Here is a 22,106-nt window from a genome sequence, read left to right as displayed (position 1 = left end):
CTCCGTTCTGCTGCGGCCTGGGCGCCGCCGAGAGGTCTGGACCTGCCAAGAAGTCGAGACCTGCTGAGAGGTCGGGACCTGCCGAGAGGTCGAGACCTGCTAAGAGGTCCAGACCTGCCGAGAGGTCGAGGCCTGCCGAGGGGTCTGAGCTGGCCTGGGACTCACCTGCACCGTGGCCGGCGGCGGCGTCCGCCGCGGCCGCCGAGAGCCGACGTGACGCTGCCTGCGGCGTCGATATCAGCTGATCGATCTGCAGCGGCGGCGGCAGGCGGCCGGCGGCCGGGCGGCCCGCGCGACCCGCGCGTGCCGCTGCGTAGCTCCGGCATCGATCGGCGCGGCGCGCCCCTGCCGCCGCCGCCGCCGCCGCCGCCACCGCTCACATTGGCGCGCTGACAGCGCCCGGTGGCATCTCGCACGCCGCGGCGCGCGCGCGCGTGCCTCGGTCCGCGGCGCCGCCGCCGGCCGCGCCAGCCATGCAGGCGGCTGTCAGGACGGACGGTATGTTGGTGCCGCTGGCCTTCGCGCTCGGCCCGGCTGCCATGGCCGACGTAGCCGCTCTAGGTACTCACCACCGCCGCCACCGCCACCGGCGCGCCCCGGCGCTTCACGGGTGACCCGCCACCTCCACTGCCGCATGCTCGCCCCGCCCCTTCCCCCCGGTGCCAAGTCGCCGCTGTGTCGCATGTCGATCGGCCATGGACGCCAGGCCGAGGTCAAGGTCGCGCAGTTGGCCGAGGCCGGGGCGGGGGTAGGGGAGGTGGCCTGGCCGCGGGAGGATCGTGTGTCCGCTTCCGGTGTCACGGGACGGTTGCGGCGCAGCGCAGTTTGCTGCTGCACGCATTCGCGTCGGCTCGTCTTCTGACCGTCGCATGTGCTTGGCCTTCGATGGCGCTCGCATGTCCGACGAAATGTCTGCCGCTGTTAGCTGTCGAATACCGGTAACAATACGCACCTGCCTGCTTGGCTCCCGTCGGAATACGTGCCCTACTGGGGCCGCCTGGTCGGCGGTATGACCTTCCGGAGCTGAAGAGGAGCGGCCGGAGGATGACCCGGTCGGGGCCGTCCGCTGCGCAGGTCGTGAAAGACTGCTCTCAACCGGCCGAGGCGTGCTCCTCCTCTCCTCTCTCCTCCGCCTCCTCTCTCGGGCACGGTCCGCCGTAACCGGCACCCGCCCCCGGCCACACCAGACGGTTGTGTCGCCGCATGGTGGAGCGGCGCGCCGTCCCTGGTGTACGGTGGCGTTTGGGGCGGCGTCGCGGCGGGCGTGCCCGCCGGCGCGGGCGGCGCTGCCGGAACGAGCGTCGTCGAGCCGCCGCTGTCCCCGGCGTTCAGCTGGGCTGGGATCGCGAGACAGGGGGACATACCAGCGATGGTGATGCGCCGGATATCAGCGTCAGGCCATAACATGGCCTTCAGCGGTTTGGAAAGCAAGAGTCTACGTACTTGCCGTGTTCGGTGTAACGTTTCGGCCTTCAGTGGCTGGTGCCAGTTCGTGGATGTACGCCTCATTTAAAGCGATGCTGGTTGACCTATGGGCGAAAGTGTCACGGTCGTTTGTGTTGGGCGAGGGATCGACGCTTGACAATGTAGGTATCCGTCGTTGCCGCTAAGTGGTTGATAGTCAGCCATGGTGGGCAAATGTCACTGATGACCGCCACACTGGCTGGCGGTGATCGTTGGAAATGACCCATTATGGCGTTCCGTGAAGTATGATGCAAGGTCTGTGGGTCATCGCCGGGGATGGTTGGCGGGAGGGCCATGGCTGTTCATGTGCTAGAGGGTGGGGAGTGGGGGGGGGGGGGGGAGGAGGGGGAGAGGGGGGGGGATGTCGCGCAGGAAAAGGGTGACGGTGTCGTGGCCGATCTCGACGGAAAGTGGTATTGAGTTTAGAAAGGGCGTCGGTATCCTGGGGCCGTCAGACGGCGCTGGCTGACGCCGGGCCGCTGCGCTCCCTCGGCTGTTCTCAGCCACGACTGCCCCGCTGGCGCTGCTGGCTGGCCACTGCTGCTCAGCAATGCCTGTAGCGCGTGTATCGCTGCAGGTGCTGGCCTGACTGACTCTCCTGCTGGCTGAGATAAGCCAGTCACCGCTTTGACTGAGTAGATTCAGCGTTCTCGCCCTAGATCGGCCATTTTTCTGTAGTTTAGTTGTCTTTTTCCCAAGTTCTGGTCGACTAGCGGTTGCAATGTTGCCTTTTCCCCGCGTGCTTCTGTACCAGCAGGATATCAATCTCTGTTGTTTATTCCGTACGATCCATATCGGTAATTGGCAATTGTATTGACAAAATCATGTTGTATGCGTGCCAGCGCGAAACTACGTAGTCATTCATGCTGGTCTCATTGCACTGTATTTGCCTGTATGAAGGAAGTTACTGTGGGCAAATGGCAGAGATCTCCCTGGGGACGGGCCAGAGACTCATGCTCGACACATGTCCATTATCGTGCATGTTAGCAGCTTCGTTTGCTGACGCGCTGGTTGGCCCGTAGATTTTTAGCAAAAGCGTTTTGAACCTAATGCTGCCGTTGACCTTTGTAACTCTTATCTTGTTTGAAAGCGTGGAAAGCATGGCTAAGCATAGCAAGTGCTGCAAACAAAAATAAAATGACTAACACGGCTAGGAAAGCGCGAAAATTTTCGCCCAATCCGTTTTGGAGGGCCAAAACTGCGGTTTTGGTAAAAATATGGCTTTTGGTTTTGTGTTTTGCAATCTGTCGTGAAGGACAGTAGTGACATTGCCCTTTTAACGTAGCACGGCGGCACTACGTTAGTGAGGTAATGCCACTACCGCCCTTAGGACGGTAGTGCTGTTCCCCTTTTCGCGTTGTATTATAGTTTACTTCTTATTCTGCCGCTTGACAGCCGCTCTCCAGGATGTTTTGTATGTCCGCGTCCCATGCTGTTAGCTGCTATGCTACTGGAAAGGAAGATACTGCCCCCATCCCTCTTCTGTCGCTGCGGGATGTGAGAAAACACTTCTGCGTAGCCTGGCTGAATAATGGCGCTAATCTCCCTACTTCTCGGTTGCAGGTTCTTCCACGACAAGTCAATCAGAGAAGTCGGAGAACCTGCCGAAGTTGGTCAAATACATGGTAAGAGATAGCCGGATACCGTGCCTTTTCAGTGCGTCTCAACCCACTACTATTTTGTGAGAATTCGTGATGCATTGTGGCGAGCCCCATAGCAGAGAACCAGTGGGCCGCCAGTATTCTCACTGCTTCACGTGGTTTCTTGGGTCTTGGAAACGATGCTAAGCAGACCTCGAAGCACCTGTCCACAAGAAGTCCTTAGGACCCGACTCTGTACATTTTGTAAAGCGGTTATCCGTGCGTAACGTATGGTGAACTTTGCATTACATGCATGACATCGACTATGTGACACAACGTTGCAATTCTTGTATATCAGAAATGCCGCAAAATTGCGTTACAAAATTGCAGTGGTGTGACGTAGCCATCCCAGCGGGAGACCCAGCACTGCAAGCTCCACGCAACACGTGTGTCAGCTAGTGGGAGGGCGGCCTTGTGTATGACGGTAGTTAAAATGAGTGGATGCCACTGCAGCTATGTGGTCACGCTGTGACGTCAGCTAGGGTAGGGTCACTAGCGGTGTGGTCACGCTGTGACGTCAGCTAGGGTAGGGTCACTAGCGGTGTGGTCACGCTGTGACGTCAGCTAGGGTAGGGTCACTAGCGGTGTGGTCACACTGTGACGTCAGCTAGGGTAGGGTCACTAGCGGTGTGGTCACGCTGTGACGTCAGCTAGGGTAGGGTCACTGTAGCGGTGTGGTCACGCTGTGACGTCAGCTAGGGTAGGGTCACTAGCGGTGTGGTCACGCTGTGGCGTCAGCTAGGGTAGGGTCACTAGCGGTGTGGTCACGCTGTGACGTCAGCTAGGGTAGGGTCACTGGCGGTGTGGTCACGCTGTGACGTCAGCTAGGGTAGGGTCACTAGCGGTGTGGTCACGCTGTGACGTCAGCTAGGGTAGGGTCACTAGCGGTGTGGTCACGCTATGACGTCAGCTAGGGTAGGGTCACTAGCGGTGTGGTCACGCTGTGACGTCAGCTGGGGATGTCACTGCAGTGGTCTGGTCACGCCAGCGAATCCAGCATCACATTGTGACACCAGTTGGGAACTCAGAAAACGCAGCTGGTATCCCCCACTGGGGTCGTAGTGTGACCAGACCACTGCAGTGAATCTAACCCTGCCAGCTGACGTCAGTGGGATCACTGTTGCAGGGACACTTACTCCTGCCACCTGGCGTCACAGTGGGGTCATACTGTTGCGGTAACACCTTGTGCTGTCAATTGGTGTCGCAACGTGACCGAACGGCTGCAGTGATACCCAGTCACTCCAATGTCCCATTGCGATGCCAGCTGCAGTGGCACACACTTCCTTTAAGTGGCGTTACAGTGTGACGGGCATATTCATAGATCGGGCACACTGTGACGCCATGTGGGATAGTAGGTACCACTGCAGCGTTCCGGCCACATGGCGACGCCGGGATGTATCGCGTTCCCTAAAACATGATAAAAATGGAGCAAGTTTGGTGTGTGTGTGTGTGTGTGTGTGTGTGTGTGTGTGTGTGTGTGTGTGTGTGTGTGTGTGTGTGTGTGCGTGCGTGCGTGCGTGCGTGCGTGCGTGCGTGCGTGCGTGCGTGCGTGCGTGCGTGCGTGCGTGTCCGTGTCCGTGTCCGTGTCCGTGTCCGTTCCCTCCAGCTGACGTCATAGTGTGACGTCATCGATGTAGTCGGCTGCAGCGTGACCACACCGCTGCAGCGACACCCACCCACGCCAGCTGGCGTCACAGTGTGACCAAACCGCTTTCACACCACAGCGGTCACACCAGTGTGACAGACTGCTGGATGGCACTGCAACGGTGTGGTCATGCTGGTGCTTTCAGCTGGCAGGAGTGAACGCCTGCCACCGGGCCGAGGACAGGCAAACCTCAGCAGACAACGCACAGGCGCAGCAGAGACCAGCTCGGCCCGGCTCGGTTTTAGCGCCGCAGCCGACCACCTAAGCTCTGTTTTGCCGGTAGTACGTGTGTCAGAGTTCCTCCCTCGTAGCCGTCTGTAGGCGGCGTGTGGCTCTGACGGGCCGCGAGGCAGCACCGGATCTGGCAGTGGCGCTGCTCACACGGCTCGGGATCTTCGCCATATTCGGCAGCGGCGCTCTGCAGCGCTGGCCGGCCGGGACGGACGCCCAGCCGCCACCGGCTGCGCGGCGACGGCACGCATCGGCCGCGAACGAGATGCGCAGTGGCCACAATCTGTGTTGTCGCACCAGCACACGGCCAGCGAGGGCACGCCGCCGCCAAGACGGCGTCACGGCTGAGCGCACGGGGCCTGACGGCGGCGTGCGGTGTATTCACGGTGACGCTCTGACGCTGCCGGCAGCGGTCGCCCGGCCAGCCTGCGATTAGCTCCGCTCAGGTGGCGTTGGCCCCGGCTCGGAAGATCAGCTCCGCTCAGGTGGTGTTGGCCCCGGCTCGGAAGTTGCCGTGAATGTGGTGCATTCATGATATGTGGAGCCAACTTAGGGTACATGAGTAGTGGACTCGTGGTAATGCAAGGAGTGGGATTGGGACTGTGGATTGAGTTCTCCCGGGGGTGTCAACAGCGTGGGACGCTTGAGAACCAACCGATCGTTTGCAGGGCTGAAATGGTGCTCTGCCGGGTAGTTCGACTGTCTTGTGGCCAAGCCGTTGAAACAAGAGACCCTCTGCTTCGGCTAGGAGGATCGTTTAGGGCTGCGGGCAGCGGAGGGGGTCGCCCCACCTGGCGCTGCTTCGGCGAATCACCGGGAGTGGCCTCGCGGGTCGCGGAGTCGACTCGCTTCCATGCCGAGCGAGCGGAGTCGGGGTCTGGCTGCTGGCCGCCGCGTATTTCAGCTGGATTGGATTACCGACGCTCGCCTGGGGGACCTGGGCATGCGGCCGGCGGTGCCAGCCGCATGCCAACGGCGCGCCGGCCGGCCGTGCCCGGCCCATGGTCCGGCCGCTCACGCCCTCGTTGCCACAGAATCGATGTGATGGTTTTTTTTTGTGAGGCTATTGGAACGGATCCTCGAACTGTATTCATCTGTACACATGTGTCATAGAAGGCATGTGTTTAGATAGTTACGTGCTGAGATGCAGTTAACCGAAAAAACCTCCAGAGCGAGAATGCTGCGCCGTCCGGACGGCCATGCCTTCATGTGTCACCCGAGAATTGCTTGTTCGCACCATCTGCAGGATATCTGGCTTCCTGGCTTGTCTGCAGTCGCGCGGGCTTTCCAGCATGACAGCGAACTGGGGCATTCGTCTCGTTACCGTGCCGCACTGAAGGAGCAGTTTTTGTTTTTTCCTTGCCGGCGGGCGACGACCCCGGCTTAGCCAGAGACGTAATTGCGCAGCGAGAGCGAGAGCGAGAGCGAGAGCGAGAACGAGAACGAGAGAACGAGAGAACGAGAGAACGAGCGAGGGGGAGAGAGACAGCGAGAGAGAGAGCGCGAGAGCGAGAGGGAGAGAACGAGCGAGAGCGAGTGTAGCGGTACCCTGTAAAGTTTCCCTTCAGATTTATGGTTTTATTGGTTTACCGTCCCTGCGACCCCGGCCCTACGGCCAGCCCGGAAACTGCGCGTGGACGCGATGGCGTGGGAAGCGGAGGTGCCGGCGAGTCGCACGCCGATCGTGTTATGGGTGGGCTCGAAAGGAGGATAAGAGGTGCTGCTCGTGGCGCGTAGAGGGAGTCTCTCTGTCGGCGTCGCGTGCGGCGGTTCGCCGTTGTGTGTGGGGCGGCCAGCCGCGATGTGACTCCGAATACAGCGAGAGCGAGAGCGAGAGCGAGAGCGAGAGAGAGAGACGCGGAAAATTAGCTGGCTTGTAGATACTCGGCAGTTGTTGACCCACATTGATCCGGTCTTCATTGAGAGAAGGAGCACATCTGGGCTTTCGTGATGGTGTTTTTCCTTCTCGCACTGACAGGGTCTGTCTTCCGTCTCGCTCCGGGCGACGTCCGTCAGCACATTTCTGCTGCGTTGGCGTCTGTCCCCTCGCTTTTGCTGTAGTTTGCGGACGGACTGTACCAGCATGCCATCGTTGCCGGTGCCAGCCGCCATGTTGCCGGCCTGCCGCCGGTGGGCGTCGGCCGGATTGGATTGCCGCCGGCCGGACCGGCGGTGGTGCGTGCGTCGCCGCGCCGGCCGCCGCTCCGACTGTCCTGTCCCAGTCATAAACCAACGACGAGCATGGCCGGTAACTGTGCCGATCATGGACCGAACGGCATCCGTCCTGGCGGCGGCCGGTCGGATTTTTACCATCAGCAGGAATACGGGTTGACGTCCGTTGCTGTTGTCCCTATCCCCCCCCCCTACACACACACACACACACCTTCGTTCACGGGTGTCGTGCGACACTGGTCGCTGTCGTCGCCTCCTGATCCGTGCGGGCGTCCATCGCTGTTGATATGGCATCGTTGACGGGATCCGTTCATCTGACTCGCTCCCGCTGCTGCTGAGCCTCTGCTGTGTTCGCTGCGGACTGGGGCCGGCTGCTGCTGGCAGTTGGGCGTCACAGTCCAGTGTCGGAGCCGGGCTGGCCCTCTGTCCGGCGTCCTAGCCGGGCTGGCCCTCTACCCGGCGTCCTAGCCGGGCTGGCCCTCTGTCCGGCGTCCTAGCCGGGCTGGCCCTCTGTCCGGCGTCCTAGCCGGGCTGGCCTTCCGTCCGGCGTCTGAGCCGGGCTGGCCCTCTGTCCGGCGTCTGAGCCGGGCTGGCCCTCCGTCCGGCGTCCGAGCCAGGCTGGCCCTCTACCCGGCGTCCGAGTCAGGCTGGCTCTCTGTCCGGCGTCCGAGTCAGGCTGGCCCTCTGTCCGGCGTCTGAGTCAGGCTGGCCCTCTACCCGGCGTCCGAGCCAGGCCGGCCCTCTGCTCGGCGTCCGAGCCGGGCTGGCCCTGTGTCCGGCGTCCGAGTCAGGCTGGCCCTCTACCCGGCGTCCGAGCCAGGCCGGCCCTCTGTTCGGCGTCCGAGCCGGGCTGGCCCTGTGTCTGGCGTCCGAGTCTGGCTGGCCCTCTGTCCTGCGTCTGAGCCGGGCTGGCCCTCTGTCCTGCGTCTGAGCCGGGCTGGCCGTCTGTCCTGCTTCTGAGGCAGGCTGGGCCTCTGTCCTGCGTCTGAGGCGGGCTGGGCCTCTGTCTGGGGCAGGCGCCGGTGCGGTGTCCAGCCGCTGGCTGCTGGGGCCGTCCTCTTTTTTAGGAGTCCCAGATTTATTGCGCGACTGCCCGGTACACGTACACACACTCACGCTCACGCAGCGATCAGTACTGCTGTTACATAAAGCAACCGCCGCTGTTTGCCTGCTGTTCGATGGATAAGGACATTTCAGCTGGAGTCGCTACAATTGTACTTTAGTGGAATATTGTACAACATTCATGATTACGTAACACAATCGATACGATTTTACACCGCGATCGATGTTCCCGACAACCAAACATTGCTTATCATTCGTCATACGGTTGCCAAATAAAAAATTTTGCGACAGATCGTCTAAAATGAATGACCTCATCTTTGCTTTATGGCCTCCATTTTTCTATTATGAAATAAATTTCACTTCGCGATTTGCAGCATCTCATCAACGTAGGTAACGAATAGCTTTATGTTATCTCACCTTCTCTAAACCGTTGAATAACAATGATTTGTTTCGCTAAAAACACAACCGAGTTCACGCTTGTTTTTTTGGGCGTAACAACGTATTGGCTTCCGTTACTTTTGCTCGGTACCCATGTGGTAGCTGACCATTCATTTTAAAAAGTAATCGATGGCAAAACATTTTGCTATCATCATAAGCGACAAAGAAATGGACTAATGCATCCACCTCACCACATTGGTTGTAGATAGGATCTGTCTGTAGCTACTCGTCATTAAAACAGGTGTCTGTTTAAATGATAGCTGTGCATTATTCTATGTTGAAATTTTTGTGGTTTCGTCGATGATATACCTTTGATAGGTGAAACGTGGACTTTTGCCCATTTATCACCAAACGTGACGCCTTCTGTCGCCCAGCGTGTTCGTACAGTAGGCGTATGCTTTTGTGATCCTAATAGGCATTGATGCCTACTCTTGAGCTACTCCTTTGCTTTTGACTTTTCTATAAAGGACACACAAGCCAGCGGATTTTGCATGAGACGTTCACGTCGCCTTTTCGTCCCGCAGCATAGCCTTGCACTGTCTCGTTATGGCATGGCACCTCCCCACGTATGTCAATATATGGGACACGCGTTATATGTGGAACACGCACGCACATATGTACACGCATTATGGGATGTTTTTCGCTAAACGCAATGTAAGCCAATGCGCACTTTCTATGGTCCACGAGGCCGTCGATGGTTTTAATACCGCTTTGATTTAGTACTGCATGAATGATGGGACTCACGTTTAATGGTAATATTTGTTGCGTCAGATGTATTGGCTCTTTACATATTTTCCCCTTGATAAAAGTGTTAATTGGGCGCATTTCTGGAAACCATCCAAGCGTATGTGTGCAGGAATGGGACATTGGCAACCGTTCAACCCATGCATGACGAGTTACATTTTAGTTTATCTTCCAGCTGTACTTGTTGGGTTCTGGCTGTCAGTATTTTGACGAATGAAGCTTCCCTGGTGCATTGTATTTCACTAAACCATGCTGTCCTGCCAGCTGGATATGCTAGGGACAATATTGACACTTTTAAGCCCCCTTGCTCTACGCTTTTGCAGAGCGTTGCCTGAACTGCCTGGGGGTGGACGTCCTCACCTAGGAAATGTCATGATGTAGATCTGGATCATGTCCAAATCAGTTTTATCAACTTGGCTGGTTGTCATCACATCCTTCGTTCGCGAAATGACGAGGGATTTTCCACAGAAATGACACCTATAAAGCCAATGCAATTTGAAGTATTCAATCAAGCATTAGATATGATGAGACAAGCTCGCTTGTAGGTATTAGTATACTTTTTAAGTGGAAAAGACGGCTCTAGACGGCACAAAATTCCGTTTAGTACATATGCTCCTGAATGCGTCATGATTTAATTACGTCATCATTCCTTGCACAACATTGATTAGGAGGCAGTTGACGGCCGTTATATCTTGAATTCGCGTTCACGATCGCCAGATGTGAACGACTCGTTAATTATATCGTTCTTGGCCTTGATCGCCGCATAGATTATGGAATGGCAGAACTTGAATGATGTTATTATGACGTCACGAATGCAAAGATGACTTTAAATACCGTCCCCGAAATATGTTTCCCCATTTTCGCAGGCGTGTAGCTCAGAAACTAGAGCGGCTTAGACTTTAGGAAGGGTGGGATTATGAACAGCACCGAAAGGTCTTTAAGATGGCTATTTCAGTTCAAAACCCCATATAAATGTAGAACACTCCCTTTAAGCGAAAGGTCGCGTTGTAGCCAGCCGGTAAGGGCCGGTCTTTTATTTAAGCCGGTTTTGTCTTTGTAAAAGCTGGGTCAGCATTAACTCTATGACATGTGTGCTTCGCGCTGAAACACACACCGGGAACTTGAACCTTTTCTGCCGTTTGGTGCCCACACAGTGGACATGAAGTTCATTTATATCTCCCCAGCCTCATAAAGTGCCATTTTTGCTAATTCAAGCCCAGCTGACCTTTCGAATTTAGTTACCACCTCCAACACGCTAGAGACTGGTTGTTCGTCTCCATTATTCCTCCAGTCCTCCTTTATTGACGACTAACCCGTATTGGACTGAGCTGACGGTGTCGGCGTATTGGAGATGAGGAGAGAGCGAGCCGGGACGGGCAGGAAATCGGGAGGCTGGAGATGAGGAGAGAGCAAGCCGGGACGGGCAGGAAATCGGGAGGCTAGAGATGAGGAGAGAGCGAGCCGGGACGGGCAGGAAATCGGGAGGCTGGAGATGAGGAGAGAGCGAGCCGGGACGGGCAGGAAACCGGAGGCGGGAACAGACGGGGGCGTCGGCGGGGGGCGCCAACTTAAATCGACAGTCGTCGAGCGACGAACGGCTCGCTTTTTGTACGTTCTGACAGCACATGAAGTGATTTGCGAAAAATAAAAATAGTGATCTTTACCACGCACACCATGCGACTGAATCCGCTGCGAAAGATTAGCGCGCACGGTGTCCGGTCACCTGTTCAACTGGTGGCGCGGTCGTGCCGGCCGGTGGCCTCGGAGACGGTAGCGCCGCCGAGCGCGGCCGGCCGCTGGCGTCCCACGAGCGTGTGGCCGGGGGGCGGCGCCGCGCCGCTCGCCATCAGTCTTCGTTACTCGGCCCGTCGCCTGTTACCGGAGCCGGCCTAGTGTTTGCCAGCGCACAGCGGCCGGCCGACCGGCGCCGCGCCGCTCCGGGCCGCCGCTTTTGCTGAGATGACGCGTCGGTGCGCCCCCCCCCCCCCCTCCCGCACTCACTCTCATTAGCGGGGCGCCGGCCGGATACAGAGCGGCCGGGCCGCACTGACCCTGACTCCGGCGGACGGGGCCGCGGGCACAGGCACAGAGGACATCCGGCTGGCCAGCCACCGCCCACAAGCTACACATGGGGGGGGGGGGGGGGCGTAGGACGACGAGTTGGTGTTGTTACGTAGCTCTGACATTCATGGTATCCCAGACGGTCGTTGCAGTACTTAAGCATTGATCATGCCATCGTTCGTTCCTCGTGGGGACGGCTGACCACCTCTTTTCAAGACATCGGCATTGTCTGTGCTTTTGTGAACCGTCAGCGGGCCGTCGGCAGCCGAGCGGCGTCGTCGACCGGCCCGGCCCGCTCAGACGGAGCTGGTGACGCCGCTGGCAGACGGGGCATGGCTTGTGCGCCGCGCCGTGTCGCCACTAGATGCATGACGCGCCCGCTGCTGACGAATGGACGCTACGGGCCAGGTCCAGTTGGCCGGTCGCCGGCCGGGCCTGGTCGGGCTGTGCCGGGCCGGTGGCGCGCTGCTTAGCATGGCCGGCGAGGCTGGCATCGATCGGGCTGCGCTGCGCCGCCGGTGGTCCTGCCGAGGCTGCTCCGGTCGAGGCTCACCTCCGGCCTAGCTGCCGTGTCGGCGCCGCTTCCCCGGGCCCGCCAGCGCCCTGCCGACGCTCACCTCCGGATCGGCCGCCGTACCGGCGCCGCTCCTCTGGGCTCGCCGGCCCGGCCAGCAGGCATGCCATCAACCTGAGTAGTCTGGCCAGCTGATGCGGCTCCCGGCTGGATGGCCTGGCCAGCTGACTCGGAGTCCGGCTGGATAGTATGGCCAGCTGATGCGGCCCCCGGCTGGATGGCCTGGCCAGCTGATTCGGCGCCCGGCTGGATAGTCTGGCCAGTTGATTCGGCGCCCGGCTGGATAGTCTGGCTAGCTGATCCGACTCCCGGCGGAGTGGTCTGGCCAGCTGATCGGCTGCCAACTGTGTGGCCGGGCCAGCTAATTGGCTCACTGCTCGTCTCTGGCCGGACTGAGCCCGGCGGCGAGTCTCGCCGCACTGGCCTCTCGGCTCTGTGGTCTTCTCGGCTATGGTGTTGGTTCTTCCTGTCGTGTATGCTGCAGCAGGCGGCGTCTGCCTCTCTTCACGTCTGTCCACAGCCTCTCCCGTCTGCCTCCGATCCGTCTGCCTCCAGCCGTCTGCCTTCCAGCCGTCTGCCTCCGCCGCCGCCGCCGCCGCCGCCGCCGCCGCCGTCACCAGTCGTGTCCTGCCAGACCTGATGCATGCTTATGCCATACGAAAGGAGTTTCCACCCATCACCTCTTCCATGCCGTCATCTGCTGCGTTAGTGTTGTACGCGGCTGTGACGTGCTGAGGTAAATGACAGCCAGTTTGCCCATCCAGCTGCCGCAACGCTGCTCACCACTTTTGTGTGCAGCTGGCCCGTTCAAGGGGCCCACCACGCTTCATCTGCTCCCCATTCTCAACTTGTCGCTGCTGACGTTCTCGGAAAGAGTCTGTCGTCTCAGTGACTGTTGCCTTCGCTGCAGAGCCCGTCGCATTACATTCAACTCGCTCTAAATGTATTCGGCTATATCCTAGTAGGGTCTAATTCAGAACGTGTTTTCTGCGTTTCGGTGCCGAAGGAGAGCCGTGCCAGTTTGCCACCTGATAGTATATGTCAGAAGTCTAACTTCTGGTGACCCTGGTGATGCCGCGTCTTGCGCCGATGGGGGAGGTCCTCGCGCCGGGACATGCCCGTGTTATGGAGTCGCCAGACCGTAGCCCGCCCATGCGGCGCGCGTGTCGTGTTTCTGGACGGCGTGTTCAGAGGCTGCGGAGTGAGTGCGATGCAACCGACGCAATGCCGATTTCTGGCCGCCGTTGACAAGGTCGCGGTCACCAACCGTCCATGCCGGGGTGCGGTCGCCAACCGTCCATGCCGGGGTGCGGTCGCCAACCGTCCATGCCGGGGTGCGGTCACCAACCGTCCATGCAGGGGTGCGGTCGCCAACCGTCCATGCCGGGGTGCGGCCGCCAACCGTCCATGCCGGGGTGCGGTCAGCACACCGTCCATGCCGGGGTGCGGTCAGCACACCGTCTCTCCAGCTGTGTTGTAGTTGGCACCGGCACCAGGCTCGCTTATCGCCAGCTGTGATGGTGCAGATGGGCGGGGCGGCTGCCGGTCGGTCGCTGGCGCTCACCGGCCGCCAGGCCGGGTAGGCCCACCTGACGGCGGCCGCGCGGCGCCGCTCGCAGCAGCCGCGCCGCACTCGCCGCTGATCGGCCCGATCAATGGGGCCGCTGCAGCTGGCCGCCGCCATCCGGTCTCGTTTGAGGACAAAGTTCCGGCGGCCGCAGCGTTTGCCGAGCGCCCGGTCAATATTGGACGGCGTCGGCACGTGGATTTACTGCCGCCGTGTGGGATCGATCTGTGCCGTCGCGGCAACACAGACCACGCTCTTGGCCGGCCTCCTTCCCCTGCCCCCGACTGCAGTCGGCCTACCGAGACTGCAGTCGGCCCCCGCCCGGCCGCCGGCTGCCTCACTCGCTCCGCGCGCGCGTCGGGCCCAGTCGCTGTCACCCAGTGTGCATGCTGACCTGCGAACTCCCTTGGAGTGGTGTCCGTGTCGCTGAGGAGAAGGCGGCTTCAGGCGAGCTCGGAACACTCGCCTAACTGCTGTCTGACGTGGTTTCTCTGCCAAGAAGGGGGGGGGGGAGGGGTACAGAACACTAGATTTAAATGAGCGCGCCATCGACAGAAATAGCGTACAACTGCACAACTCTGTGAAGTCCGGCGAAGTCGACCCATACACATCCTCGTCTGTCTCGCGCGTGCGACTCGTCGGTGTTGTCGGCCGGTGGGCGGCCCGGGGGCCGGGCGCCGTGCGTGCTCCAACCCGATAACGCCGCGTGCCGAGTGGGCAGAAGGGCGCGCACGAGGAGCCTCAACCTCTCGGCGGTGATAGGCTCCGCCGGCGCGGCGCCGAGTGGCCCTCCACGTCCGCCGAGGCGGAGCAGGGCGGGCGAGCGGGCGGCGGCGGCGGCGGCGGCGGCGGCGGCGGCGGCGGCGTGGTGCCGGCAGGGCCTCACCCTCCCGGCCGGAGCGCAGCAGCACCGTCACCAGCAGGGCGCGCCCAGGCGAGAGTGGCCGACCGGTGCCGGCGTTCCGGCGCGGCTGAGTGCAGTATGGCCCGCGCTCGATACAACCGGTCGCCGTCCAGCCCCGCGGCTGGCGGCCGGCACCGGCCAGAAGCCGCACGCCGTTCAGGAAATGACCCGGACGTGCGCGGCTATTACCCGCGGTCCGGCCGGCCGGCCGGGCCGGGCCGCTGTTGTTTCCGCTCGGTCAGATCGGGCCTGTCGGGGTCATCGGTGGACCGAGGCTCGGCCAGAAGCTCGGCCAGTCCCAGCTACCTCTGTCCCGAAGCTCGGCCAGAGTCTTGACCAGTCCCAGCTGCCTCTGTCCCGAGGCTGGGCCAGTCCCAGCTGTCTGCCCCCAGGCTTGGCCAGTCCCAGCTGCCCGTCCCCAGGCTTGGCCAGTCTCAGCTGCCTGTCCCGAGGCTGGGCCAGTCCCAGCTGTTCCTGTCCCGAGGCTGGGCCAGTCCCAGCTGTCCCTGTCCCCAGGCTTGGCCAGTCCCAGCTGCCTGTCCCGAGGCTGGGCCAGTCCCAGCTGTCCCTGTCCCGAGGCTGGGCCAGTCCCAGCTGTCCCTGTCCCGAGGCTGGGCCAGTCCCAGCTGTCCTTGTCCCGAGGCTGGGCCAGTCCCGGCTGTCACTGTTCCGAGGCTGGGCCAGTCCCAGCTGTCCCTGTCCCGAGGCTGGGCCAGTCCCAGCTGTCCCTGTCCCGAGGCTGGGCCAGTCCCAGCTGTCCCTGTCCCCAGGCTTGGCCTCAGCTGCCTGTCCGAGGCTGGGCCAGTCCCAGCTGTCCCTGTCCCGAGGCTGGGCCAGTCCCAGCTGTCCTTGTCCCGAGGCTAGGCCAGTCCCAGCTGTCCCTGTCCCGAGGTTGGGCCAGTCCCAGCTGTCCCTGTCCCGAGGCTGGGCCAGTCCCATATGTCTCTGTCCCGAGGCTGGGTGGCAGTTCCGCTAGCTCCGGTGCTGCTCATCCCGCCCAGTAAACAACCTCTATCCTCATCACCGCCGCCACCCACAAGCTGTCGATGCTGTGTTCCCAAGGCTGCGCTGTTGCTGAGCCTTCCGTGTGGTTCTGGACCTGCTCTGACCGGCCGCCGTCATCTGCCGCAGGTCCAGGAGCGTGACACACTCACCAGCATCGCCGCCCGCTTTGACTGCCTGCCGACGGAGGTGATGAAGGCGAACCGGCTGGGGGCCCGGCTGGTGTTCCCAGGCCAAGTGCTGGTGGTACCGTCCCGTCTGCCGGAGCCGCCCGCTGGCGATCAGCACACACGGGGTCAGTGGTGATCAACACACACTGATCGGTGGTGATCAGCAGACGCAGAGTCAGTGGTGATTAGCAGATGCGGAGTGAGTGGTGATTAGCAGACACGAGGTCAGTGGTGTTCAGCGGACGCGGGCTGAGCGGTGATTAGCAGACACGGGGGTCAGTGTTGATCAGCAGACACTGATCAGTGGTGATCAGCAGACGAAGGGTCAGTGGTGATTAGCAGACGCGGGATGAAAGGTGACCAGTAGACGCGGGGTCAGTGGTGATTAATAGACACGGGGTCAGTTACGGTCAGCAAGCGCGGGGTCATTGGTGATCGGCAGACACAGAGTCAGTGGCGATCAGCAGACGCGGGGTCAGTGATCAGCAGACACGGGGTCAGTGGTGACGAGCAGACTCAGTGTCGGCGGAGGTGACGAGACGCCGGGCGTCCGAGGTGTCGCCGCGCTGGGCCGGCGGTGCTGCAGCCTCGGCAGGGGCGGGACCAGACTAGCGGTGGCTTCGCCACGCATGGCCTGGTCAGCAGCCACTGGCGTGCTGTCACAGTGAACGCCCGGCCTGATCAATACACAGGCCCCAGCTGACACGGAACGGTCAATACGGCCCGTCCGGTCCGCGCCGCTGTTTACCCGCGTCTCCGAGCCGTCCGCCGGCCCCGCCGCTCTTTACCCGCGCCTCCGAGTCGTCCGCCGACCCCGCCGCCGTTTACACACGCGTCTCCGAGCCGTCCGCCGGCCCCGCCGCTGTTTACGCTCGCCGCCGGGCCTTCCGCCGGCCCCGCCGCTGTTTACCCTCGCCTCCGAGCCGTCCGCCGACCCCGCCGCGTGCCACATGTCCGCCGTGCCTTGGCCAGATTTGCGTTGTGTCTCACGTTCTCGCGGGGATAGTCGTACTGTTCAGTCCCAGCGAGGCTCTATCTTCGCGGAGGAGTTAGGCAATAAGCGCTGTTTGCAGGGTTTGCTCCGCCCCAGTTATGATGCTGTTGTTTGCAGGGTTTGCTCCGTCCCAGTTATGATGCTGCTGTTTGCAGGGTTTGCTCCGTCCCAGTTATGATGCTGCTGTTTGCAGAGTTTGCTCCGCCCCAGTTATGATGCTGTTGTTTGCACGTGTGGCGACGCAAGCCCGGCGCTCTTCTTCTGGCGCTCTGACGCGCCCTCTCTCTTGGCCGCCACGCTGGTCTTAACATCCCCTCAGCGGACGGGCCTGTCTGACTGTGTCGCCCGTGTTCCGACCATCCCTCCCGCTCTGCGCGCTGCCCCCCCCCCCCCCCGCAGGTTCGGGAGCCGGCGAGACCGTTCACTTCCCGCCGTGTCCTGTCTCGTCAGCTGGGGGGCGCCGGAGGCGGGCCGGGCCAGGGGAGGGGGTATATCTCGGCTGGTCCGTGGCATGACGTGGCGAGACCGTCACGGCTCAAGGCGAGAGAGGTGGCGTGACGGCCCTGGACACTGCTGCGATCCCGCGGCCGGCCAGTTACTGACTGTGGAGTTGGACCGCCAGCCGTGCCCTCGATCCCGCCGCCGGCCAGTTACTGACTGTGGAGTCGGACTGCCAGCCGTGCCCCATGTGGCGCGGCGCGGCTGGTGTGTGGCGTGGTCGGCGGTGGGACCGGGGCCGGTTCGCGCGTGGTGCAGAGGGCTCCGTTGAGGACACAGCCGGAAGCGGAACTATGGAGCCACCATGTACGAATTATGGTAAAATTTGTGCCTTTGTATCTCTGTGTCACCGGTGACCCTGTACCCCGTGTCCCCGTTGTGTCTATCCAGCCGGTGTCCCTGTATCCTGTGTGGCTGGTATTCACGTATCCCGAGTCCCCAGTATCCCTGTATCCCAAATCCCCGGCGTCCCTGTTTCTCGCGTCCCCGGTGTCCCTGTGTCCCGTTGTCCCGTTGTCCCTGTGTCTCGTGTCTCCTGTGTCCCTGTATCCCTGTATCCTATGTCGCCGGTATCCCTGTACCTTGTGTCTCCGGTGTCCCTGCATCCCGTGCTTCCTATGTCTCTGTGCCTGGTGTCGCCGGTATCCCTATGTCTTGTGTCGCCGGTGTCCCTGCATCCCATGTCTCCGATATATCTGGGTCTGGTGTCGCCGGTATCCATGTACCTTGTGTCCCGGTGTTGCCATCACCCCAGTGTCCAACTGAACTGACCACGGTGTGTGCGCAGAAGGCTTGGCCGGCACCGGCGGCGGTTCGGCGGTGGCGGCGGCCGGCCAGCAGCGGTCCCGGGCCAGCACCCGAGACTCGGACGTCGACGAGCTCGAGCTGGACAGGGACTGTCTGATGAAGTATGTCAAGATCAAGACTCGTCACATCACCGACGGACAGGTGAGAGGACCCGGCGGCCACACACTGCCGGCCGCCCGGGGGGGGGGGGGGGGGGGGCACGACCCTGCAGATCGGGGACAGGGCCCTACAGACCGGAAACAGGGTCCTGCATACCGGAGACAGGGCCCACAGATCGGAAACAGTGTCCTGCAGGCTGGGGACAGGGCCCGGAAGGTTGGAGACGGCTCTGCAGATCGGAGACAGTATCCTGCACGTCGGAGACGGGGCCCGGAAAGTAGGGGACTTATCTGGCGTACTCATCTACGTTGCACAGGCAGTAGGGACTGCTCACATTGGTTTGTTTTATTGTGGTATGTGCGCTCGTCATGTTAAGAAAGATCACGCCCCTATGACTTGGTGTCATCTGTTAACAGCGTTCGGACACAAAGGCATTGGAATGTTCCGGTGTCCGAGGGTATTGAATAGCGATTGGATGTGGTTTGGTGGCCACGCTCAGTGCAGCCCGTGCCCTGAGCTGCTATCACGTAGATGAAGGCGTGGTCTCTCAGTCCATGTCGCCTCCTGGCCGGCTCTTGTAACCAGTTTGTGGACGTGCTGTCCCCACGTGGTAACCTGACTCCGACCGACCATATTGCCAGATGGCTGGTTCTTGTAACCAGTTTGCGGACGCGCTGTCCCCACGTGGTAACCTGACTCCGACCGACCATATTGCCGGAGGACGGTGCATCGGCTTTTGCGCGGTCATGGTCTTCCCATAGCTTTCTTTGCCCGTTCTGGTCTGTCGGGTTGCCTCAAATCGCTGTCCCTTTGGCTCCATTTTCAGAGCGTCAGACCGTAAGTGACATGTCGCAGGCACGTGGACAGGCGCCCCAGAAACCGTGCGTGTGTGGTCCGTCTATGACCATCCGTTGGCAGCTGGCTCAGAGAGTCAGCCGGAAACAAGGGCGGCTGGGGCGCGGCACTATGTGGCATGACAAAACATTTCAGCAAAAAGTTCTGTGGAGCTGGATTTGTTGTTTTGTATGCTGGAGTCCAGCTCCTTATGCTGAGCGAGGGCTTTCATCCCGAAATCGTAAACGTAAAACGTCCGGTCAGATATTCTCGCAAAGAGATTCGTCGGAGTTTGTTGGCACTCGTTTCGACGCCGGCGCGGTCTGACGGGTGCGGTGCGTGTGCGGGAACCGCGGCGGCCCGCGAGCCCGCCGAGCCACGCCGAGCCGAGTGGCACAGAGCGCCAGCCGCTGGTGGGCGGGCTCCAGCGGGCCCGGTCAGCGCGTACTCTCGAGCAGCGTCCAGTGGGCCCGGTCAGCGTGTGTGCTCGGGTGGCCTCCAGCGGGCCCGGTCAACGTGTGCCCTCGGGTGGCCTCCAGCGGGCTCGGTCAACGTGTGCCCTCGGGTGGCCTCCAGCGGGCCCGGTCAGCGTGTGCCCTCGGGTGGCCTCCAGCGGGCCCGATCAGCGTGTGCCCTCGGGTGGCCTCCAGCGGGCCCGGTCAGCGTGTGCCCTCGGGTGGCCTCCAGCGGGCCCGGTCAGCGTGTGCCCTCGGGTGGCCTCCAGCGGGCCCGGTCAGCGCGTACTCTCGAGCAGCGTCCAGTGGGCCCGGTCAACGTGTGCCCTCGGGTGGCCTCCAGCGGGCCCGGTCAGCGTGTGCCCTCGGGTGGCCTCCAGCGGGCCCGGTCAGCGTGTGCCCTCGGGTGGCCTCCAGCGGGCCCGGTCAGCGTGTGTTCTCGGGTGGCCTCCAGCGGGCCCGGTCAGTGTGTGCCGTCGGGCGCTCTTCGAGGGGGTCCCAGCGGTCGGCTCGCCGACAGGGCGGGACTGTCAGGCGCGTGTAGCTAAAATTTGTTTTAAAGATGTGCTAATCTGGGAATTACCGAACTATGGGGCTTTGTCGGAGCGCTGCGAGGCCCAGGCCTCGGCGAAGCTCGCGAAGGTCGGGCACAAAGCCCTACCGGGTGAGACGGGGCTGAGCCGTCCAGCGATGACCTTTGTCAGCACCAGCGCCGGAGCGACGCATGGCATAGCAATGCCACAACTCTGACCGGAAAACCCTAGAATAGACGATCGCTGTCAGATTTCCAGCGTAGAACGGCGCCGGTCTGATATGTTTCTGTGGGGGGCGCTCTTCCAGTGATATGGGCGGGCCGGCATGGAGGGAGGCGGTGGTTCGAGCGCGAGATACGTGTGCTTGCGTCTCGTTTGAGCAGTGGGTTAGAAACCACTTTGAAAATGAGAGCGATCGTTTGGAACCCTCACCAGTGGTCTCCGTTCGCAGGCATGTTGAGTTTCAACGTGATAAACGTACCTGCACAATGTGTGTTTTATGAAGCATGTTTATCTTTGCACCCAACATTCCGCGATCGGCTTGGTGGCGTCCAGTGGTCCGACGTTGACGGCTGGTGTCTCTTCAGGGCGTGGTGACGGGCACTCTGCTGGTGACGCCCAACTGTCTGATGTTCGACCCGAACGTGTCGGACCCGTTGGTGCTGGAGCACGGCGCCGACCGCTACTGTGTTATGGTGCCCATGGACTACATCGTGTCGGCTGCCCTCTTCACCGACATCGCGCACATGAAGGTCAAGGACCGCGGCAACATCCCGCCGTGAGTGCACGCCTCGCCGACACGGCTGCGTCGGTGTGTGCTGCGATGTGAGGCCCGACGGACGTGGAGGAAGAGGCGATGCCGGCGGCGCGCTCCTCCCAGTGACGCGTCCGGAATGCCTTGCTTATGAAGGCCGCTGGTGTTCGGGCTTGTGACGTTACAGGGGCGTCCGTGCTGAGTGTCATTAGAGGGCGGGCAGCTGGCGGCCGGCGCGCGCAGATGGCGTGTCGCCGGACGTGGTCCAGGCTGAGCCGGCTCGGGGGGAAGAGGGACGGGCTGTGGACCGATAGTTGGCCGAAACTGGACATAGGCTCTGGAAGTACAGTTAGATGGTTTGGGAAGTAATGTTCGTCTAACAGTGTAAACTGAGTCATGGAATTTAGTCTAGAATCTTGCTGTTGAAATACGTGATGACTGAGGACGGGATGTCTGTGTGTATTTCTCACTGTTCGGGCACGCTGGGGTGTTGATGCTCACTGGCCTTTTGACCCATTTTTATCATTCCAAGTGAAGCCTTTGGATTCGCCGTGAAACTCCAACCACTGTTGACAGCTGTTTGGGCGTTCTGTTTGCAGTCCGGACCTGCCACCGCCTGAGGTGTACCACGCTCCGCCGAAGGGCTCGCCGGCCCTCGCTACGGAGCCGCCGTCGGCCGCACCGGAGCTGGTGCCGGCCGACGGAACCAGACCGCCGGAGCCGCGGGAGTCGCCGCCACCTGCAGCGCAGCCGGAGCGGGAGCCGGAGCCTGGTCAAGACAAGCCAGAGCGGGATAGTGAGAAACTAGAGGAGGTGCAGGGGAAGCTGGAGCAGGTGCAGGAGAAGCCGGAGCCGGAGCCGGAGCTGGAGCCGGAGGGCATCGGCCTGGCCAAGGAGCTAACGTTTCCGGAGCTGAGCCTGCGGTCCGGCTCGCTTGAGGAGGAGGAGACCGACCCGGAGCGCAGCGACGCCGCCGCCTTCCCCAAGGCGTTCGAGCGCGGCCTGGTGACGCCCGAGGCGCGCCGCGAGATGGCGCTGGGCGACGGTGACGGCGCGCCGCCGCCCACCACCGAGCTGCCGGTGCCGCTGCCGGCGCCGGCCGAGCCCGTCAAGGACACCATGACAGACAGCGCCATCAGCCTGGGCGGCGAGGGAGGCGAGGCGAGCGAGCCGAGGGCCGGCCCCGGCAGCCAGCCACCGGCCGAGGAGCTGCTCGACGAAACCAAGAAGCAGAAGGTGGGTCCGGCTGGCGCTGACGGTGCTCCGCGTCGGCTGGATGGAAAGGGAGTGGTGTGAAGAGGTTTTGGAGATGGCTCGGGGTGCGTCTCTCTCGCTTCCACTTGCCGAGAGTGGCTCTGGTCTTGTAGGTGTAGTGTTGATAATTTCGGTTGGCGGTACACGAGGTGGGGTTTGTTACATCTCTAAAAATGGCGTCTTGTAGTTTACAGTAATCTTTTA

The 22,106-nt window shown here is 61.4% G+C and overlaps 1 protein-coding gene across 6 annotated transcripts in view; it reads left to right on the top strand.

The window, feature by feature from the left end:
* The first annotated feature begins 444 nt into the window (after positions 1–444).
* The window catches only part of LOC119103634 (oxidation resistance protein 1), a 55,254-nt gene continuing 33,592 nt past the window's right edge, over positions 445–22,106 (top strand). For 2 of the 6 annotated variants that reach the window (XM_037227238.1, XM_037227239.1), the window contains exons 1-6: positions 446–498; positions 3,028–3,089; positions 15,634–15,799; positions 17,954–18,114; positions 20,482–20,672; positions 21,248–21,884. In XM_037227238.1, coding sequence (XP_037083133.1) covers positions 474–498; positions 3,028–3,089; positions 15,634–15,799; positions 17,954–18,114; positions 20,482–20,672; positions 21,248–21,884 — 1,242 coding nt within the window. In that variant the 5' untranslated portion in view covers positions 446–473. Of the gene's footprint in view, positions 499–3,027; positions 3,090–15,633; positions 15,800–17,176; positions 17,473–17,953; positions 18,115–20,481; positions 20,673–21,247; positions 21,885–22,106 lie in introns of those variants that run through there. The other 4 variants (XM_037227241.1, XM_037227240.1, XM_037227237.1 and 1 more) reach the window with 3 other exon arrangements.

Source organism: Pollicipes pollicipes, unplaced genomic scaffold, assembly GCF_011947565.3.
Source record: "Pollicipes pollicipes isolate AB1234 unplaced genomic scaffold, Ppol_2.1 Scaffold_5724;HRSCAF=6776_pilon_pilon_pilon, whole genome shotgun sequence".
NCBI lineage: Eukaryota > Metazoa > Arthropoda > Thecostraca > Pollicipedomorpha > Pollicipedidae > Pollicipes > Pollicipes pollicipes.
The sequence above is the reverse complement of the archived record's forward strand: the minus strand, read 5'-3'. Positions and strand labels throughout refer to the sequence as shown.